The 6,541-nt window shown below is 36.5% G+C and overlaps 1 protein-coding gene across 1 annotated transcript; it reads right to left on the reverse strand.

The window, feature by feature from the left end:
- Positions 1–4,152: 4,152 nt before the first annotated feature.
- On the reverse strand, positions 4,153–6,253 carry LOC109219234 (bidirectional sugar transporter SWEET1-like). Its single transcript, XM_019383676.1, has 3 exons — positions 5,947–6,253; positions 4,786–4,905; positions 4,153–4,516 (listed from the first exon to the last, which is right to left on the reverse strand). Exons 1-3 carry the CDS (start codon positions 6,196–6,198, stop codon positions 4,337–4,339), a joined length of 552 nt encoding a protein of 183 aa, XP_019239221.1. The 5' UTR covers positions 6,199–6,253; the 3' UTR covers positions 4,153–4,336.
- Positions 6,254–6,541: the final 288 nt, after the last annotated feature.

Consider the following 6,541-nt stretch of genomic DNA (forward strand, 5'->3'; position numbering starts at 1 on the left):
AGTACACCATTATGAAGTTTAGACGTCTTTTTCTATTAAGTGTCGAATATAAAAGGGACCCTCTTTTATAAAATTCATGATTGATTCAATTATTCATGAAGTTAAAAAAAGGCATTTTGCAAAATAAAAATGCAAGTTATTCAGTAAGTCCTTAAATATAAAGGTAAGAATAAACAAAACAGAAGTTCAAACAGCAAACTTCTTAATATTAAAAAAGTTTAGACTAAGTATGAACTTAGTCATAAACCAAAAGTTGTTTATACAAAGCGCCCCATAAAAGGTCTGGGGACTTAACGTTTTCAACAAACCCTTAAAAACAACCAAGGGTTACAACCACATACCACCAAAAAGAAAAAAGAGAGAGTCATATATCATAAACTTGTCACTAGAGAGTTGAAGAAGGATCGTCAGCAGCAGCAGGCTCAACTTGACTTGAAGGAATTGGAGCACTCACCGTACCTGTATCATCTTCTATATTCTCAGAAGTTTCGGGACAAGAAAAGTCTTGGTCTTGCTGAGTTTTTTCGATGGTTTCTTTTATTTTAGCCAACTCAGCCTCCAAGTTAAAATTCTCTTGGCTAACTTCTACAGCGGTATCATGGCGAGAATTTAAAAATGCCCAACTCACTTCAATTGCGGTTTTATCCTCGAGAATCTCGTAATCCTTTTCCCACTCAGCAATTTCACTTTTAAGTTTCTCATTCTCAACCAAGGCAGAATCATAAGAAATTTGAAGAGAAGCATGTGAACTTTCTAAAAAGCGAACCTTACCAGAAGATTCCCGGAGGTCTTCTTGAGTCTGAGTCAAAGTTTGCACAAGTTCACCAGCATAAGCTTCTTTTGTTACTTAAGAGAGCCTTCAACTCTCTGATTTCTCCATTAGCCTTGGAGAGTTGCTCGGGAAAGGAAGTTTCAAGGAGATTTTTATCTTTACTAGCTTGATTTGAGGAAGCTATTTCAACCACCAACTCCGAAGTTAAACTTCTCAGCTGTTGTTCTAAGGTGCGCTTGTTCTCTTCTTATGCTTCCATGTCAATTTGGAGGCTCTCATACTGTTCCCTCCAGTTATCTGCTTCAACTTGGTACTCATGCATCAACTGCTCCGTGTGAGAAACCCCCTTCATCATTTCTGTACCAACGAGGTTGATCTAAAAAAAAGAGAGAGAGAGAGAGAGAGAAAAGAAGAAAAAAGGGTGAGAACCTTATAAAAAGGAATAGTAAATCATTAAAAAGGAGTACCTTTAATGATGATTGTATGATGTCATTCATCAAAGTTAAAGAACTGTGGCTCTCAAGCTTGGCCTTCTCTGTTGGACCAATTAGGGGTTTCAACCACACGTCAGCTCTCCTGATTTCCTCAGAAGATTACCATCGGCAGGGACTTCGATGATAACCTGTCTCATGGCTCCACTTCTACTTGAGGAGCCAACCTCAGTTTGTTGAACAGTTATGGGAGGAACTGTGGAAGAAGTCAAAGCAGCTGGAGGAGGAGCAGTAGAAGGAGTCAAAATAGCTGGGGGAGAAGCAGTAACGGGAACAGCCTCGAAAGGCAAAGAAGATATTGTAGGAGCAGATAAAGGAAAAGAAGTAAGGGGCGCTTCATCAGAAATTGACTTCAAACGTTCACTACCAAACCCGCGGGTAAAAAGCTGTTCAATAGAATCATGGGCGGCAGCGGGGGTATCATCATCGGGAATCACCAACGAGGCTTCAACAGGCTCGGTGTGAGGAGTAGAACGAGGGGGAGATGGTTCATCATCTGAAATAATTCGTCTCCTAGCTCGTGGCCTTTTTATCAAAGAACCCCCGTCTTGTTCTTCCTCCTCCTCAGAGTCTTGATCGATAGTAGCTTTCCTTTTCGATGAAGAGCCTAAAATTATTTCTTGGGCCCTTTCCAAAGAAATTCAGGAAGCTACGACAGCCTCAGCAGTAATACCTCGCATGGAAAATCCTGATAAAAAGAAGGATTAAAATAAATTCTGGAAGAAGCAATAAGAAAAGATATAAAAAAAAATTTTACCGTGAGTTTTCACTTTCCAACCAAATCGTTGAGAGAGAGAGAGTTTTCCAAGACCTACCCTCCATCGGGGCAGCATTTAACAACTTTCCTACCCAACCACGAAGATTGGGAATTTCATCGACAATTCCCATGGTTGCTAAAAAAAAAGAAGAGAAGGAAATTAAAACGACAATCAACAGAATTGAGAAAAAAGTATGTGAAGGTTATTAAAAAGAAAACTCACGTGCAAAATTCCACTTCTCAAGGAAGGGAACGTTTTCTTCACCCACTAAACCAACAGTGGGGGCAGCAACAAACCTGGGATACCAGCCACGGTCCTTATCGTCTTCTGGATTAACCAGAACTCTTTTGCTTCTTGCTACTAAAGTAAAAACTCCTTGGCGAAAGAGTCTGAGAGAGTAAAGGTGAATTAAATGGGATAGAGTAAAAGCCACACCCGCCATGTTGGTTAAGTGTCTCAAACAAGCAACAGCCCTCCACACAATAGGGCCAATTTGTCCTAAACAAACGTAAAAAAAATGACAGAATTCGAGGATAACAAGGTAAATAACAGGTTTAAAATCCAACGTGAAAGGATATGTATAAACAAAAGAAAATCCAATTAAATAAGAGGTAATTCTTTGGTTCGCATTTGGAACTATAATAGGGAAGTCATGGATCCAATGGCAATCTTCACGAACTAAAGAAATCAGACCTTCAGTAATCTGAGTTGGGTAGATGTCAGCGCGTTCTAATGAAGACAGTTGGTTTCTGAGAGATTCTCTATCATTATATAAAGATAGTTCAACGGGTACAATCTCATCTACAGTGGGTTCACGAAGGGGCTCAGAGGTTCTTTACTTCTAGACGAAGACCTTTGAGAAAGGGAGCCTCTGGTTCTAGAAGATGGACTAGAACTAGATGAAGGAAGAGAAGAACCACGTGTGGATGAAGACCCTAAATTACGAAGTCTACCTCCTCTTCTGCTCCTACTAGGGGCAAGAGGAAGGTTATCGACAATGGGGACTCTCCTAGGGTTAGGGTTTGATGAAGACATAGTAGTACGAGGAAGAAGCAAACAAGAATTGAATATTCTGGGAACTTTATGTGAGAAAGACAAAGGTAAAAACTATATTTATACTTAGAAGCAACCATCAAAGGAAAAGGTGCAATGATGGAAAAGTCATAATGAGAACTGTCGTTTCGTAATTGGTGAAGCCGTAAAAAAGCCTTAAAAGACGCTGCAAAGTCGCAGAACCAATCAGAAGATGCCACGTGTAATAGGCATTAAATAGAAGTGACAAATGAAGCGTCGATTCCAGAAGAGAATTAATGGTGGCAAATATTCCCGCTTTAATAAAATCAACTTCCCAAAAATTCAATTGGTGAATAAATGGCAAGTGGGGGGACTATCTGTATTGAGAAAAATTGAGTTTATATATATTGAAGTGATTGAAAGATGACATGTCATGACACGTAGACTGGTCAAAGAATGATGATCAGCAAAGAGGCACGAGTTGCAACAGACACGAGCAGAGACGCGAGCAGAGACACGAGCAGAGATTCAAAAGACTCGGCGCTCGTACCTATTTAAGTTCAAAAGTTTAAGAGAATGAACCTGATAGCAAAAGAGAGTATGGATACAGTATTTAATATGCATTAATTACTGGAAACGTTATAGAATCTGTATTGAATTACAATGATTATCATTTATAACGTAGCATTAAATGCCTTTAATTGTCTATAATGGCCTTATGATGACAAAGGCAAAACGTATATCTTAGAAATAGTTATAAAAAGGAGAAGACTGATCATTTGTAAGGAAGAAAAAAAGACTATTGAATATACTGATTTACTTCGCTTTCTATTCACCCTTTGTTTACATCCATTATTCTTATTTCTATTTGATTATCAGTAACCCGAGTTCTTCTAAAATAAGCTTTGACTGAAATTCTACTTTTTGGTTAAACAAACATATCTGAAAAAATTAATTTCTAATTGAGTTAACTAGTATCAACTTTTTTTTTTCCAACGCGAATTTAAATTATCAATTTAATTTCATATGTATTAATTCTCTTGCTATTTGATAGACATCAAGAGTCAAGTAAATGTTCATTTTTAGATGAAGAGAGTACTAGCAACTCAAACAGCTCTAAGGTTCAAAATAGAATAACAATTTTCTTAGGAGTGTAGGTTATTACATTAATTGTCCTTCGGAATTCAAGGTACGGCTGATGATTGTTTTGGCAAGTGGAGTTCAGTGAAAATTAAGTTACATATGTAGATAATCACTAAATTAGAATTTGTCCCTTACGTTGAGAGAAAAATTGACGCAAATTAATGTACGGTTGCATTCTGATTTTGTGCGTCAGTGAGCTTTTCTTCATTGGGATATTCAAGCTCCATCTTTACTGATTCATCTGCTGCTTCTTTCTTCACTTCCTGTTTTTTATCACGATAAACTGCATATAAAATTAGTTGCACTAATCCTAACAAAGCTCCGACCACGTTTGGTACCTAAGACAACAATATATAATGTCGTGAGATTAAGAAAACTTCTTAACATAAAATATCTAACAAAAATAAATTTTTAAGTACTGAGTTAAGTAGCTATAGTATCAACTTTTTCTTTCAACGCGAATTTAAATTTTCAATTTAATTCCCTAGGTAATAATTCTCTTGCTATTTGAAATATACTAAGATTCAAGTAAATAATCGTTTTAGAATCTAGAAATCTGGTCCAAGACTAATTTATATGGAATGTGTCACAAATTAAACCTACTTACATAAATAAAAGGGTCCGCTCCAAGCAATCCGTAGACTAACCATGTGATACTGCATGTGAAAACAAATATTGACAAGAATAATGGCATGTACTCCACGCTTTTAGTTTTGATCACCAGCCTCTAACAAAGGAGGAAAAAGATAAAAACAGAAACAACATCAAACGGTAAAATTTGAATTAGATATATAGTTCAGTCTTAGTTTCTCTCCTTTAATTAGAAGAGAAAGGAGGTAAGATACGAAATAATTTAACAGAAAGGTTTTCACAATATGAATACGACACTTAATTTAATTAGGACATCATGGAATATGTTTTTTGTAAAGGTGGTTTTTAATTGGGAGGAATTTGCGCCATTTAGGTTGGTCACCACCGAGTTAAAGTCATGTTAATAAAAGCAAAAAGGTTGAAATGCCCATGGCTAAATATTATGATCATCAAATTTAAAATTAGCAAAACTTAAGCCAAAACAATAAAAAGATAAAGTGGTGTAGTTTTCTAATGTTAATTATTTGACATTCACTTTCAATAGGAGTCAGTTGTAAGCCCATGTTTATACAAGCATGATAAATTACTGTGTTTTAATAGCAAGTTATAATCCGCTATCGAGTAATTTTATTTTGTGTCTCACACAACTTACACTAGTTGTGTGGGGCCTCTTTTTATCTCACATATTTGTGGACCCATCTCTTACACATTTGGATCCACAAAATTCTGGGACCACACAGTTGTGAGACATAAAAGAGGCCTCACACAACTATTGCTAGTTGTGTGAGACACAAAATAAAAATTTTCATCCGCTGTCATACTATAGCATTATCCGATGTTAATCTAACAGAAAGATCGGAGTCCCTAATTTGTCTGTCTCCGCAGCTGTGTAGGCAAACAGTCATGGAGAGTAAAACCAGAGGCGGAGCCAGGATTTAAAGCTTATGGGTTCGGAACTCTAATCATTTTAAATTACTGGATTCTAAATTAATAATTTATACATACCCAATTGATTTTTAAAACAAAAACAAGGTTCGAATCAAAGCTATTGGGTTCGACCGGACCAGCTCCCGGCACTCTAGCTCCGCCCCTGACTAAGACCGCCCTGTATTTTGCTACGACACATCAATTAGCAAAACCATTATATATCTTTTGCAAAAAAAAAAAAAAAACTTACCATTATAGTGAGAGGAGAACCATACATAGAGATGCCCACAATTGCAGAAACTAAGCCGCAAAAAAGCTTCCTTTTATGGCCATGGAGTGCCAATATGGAAACTAGAGCCACAGTTGAGAAGATGAGAAAGAGAAGAAATAGAATCCCAGAGATCTTGGCCTTCTCTTTCCAGCTTGGGGCAAATATGAGGAAAATCAACACATAGGTCGCCTGAATGCTTGTACCACTGGCACCGATAATTGTAACAAGCATATTGTTTGGCGAAACAAATGGCAGACTATACCTATTAGGGTTACCAATTAATGCTATTAGATAGAATTATTTGCAATTACTTTTAAGTGACTTAATTGTTTAATTATCTTTTACACAGAATTTAAACTCATTAGTTTAAGAATCCATTACTCAAATAGTCATTCAACTATCCCAAATTATCTTCTAAAGTTACTTTTTTTTTCGTTTGTAACAACAAAATCGCTGAACTATGCCTATTGCACTCAGAATGTAACTCAACTAGATTTTCCAAATTTTGGATTGCCAAATACCTATTTTACCCTCTAAATTATAATATTTATCTTCTTTTATTTTTTAAAAACTT

Source organism: Nicotiana attenuata, unplaced genomic scaffold, assembly GCF_001879085.1.
Source record: "Nicotiana attenuata strain UT unplaced genomic scaffold, NIATTr2, whole genome shotgun sequence".
NCBI classification, from domain to species: Eukaryota; Viridiplantae; Streptophyta; class Magnoliopsida; order Solanales; family Solanaceae; genus Nicotiana; species Nicotiana attenuata.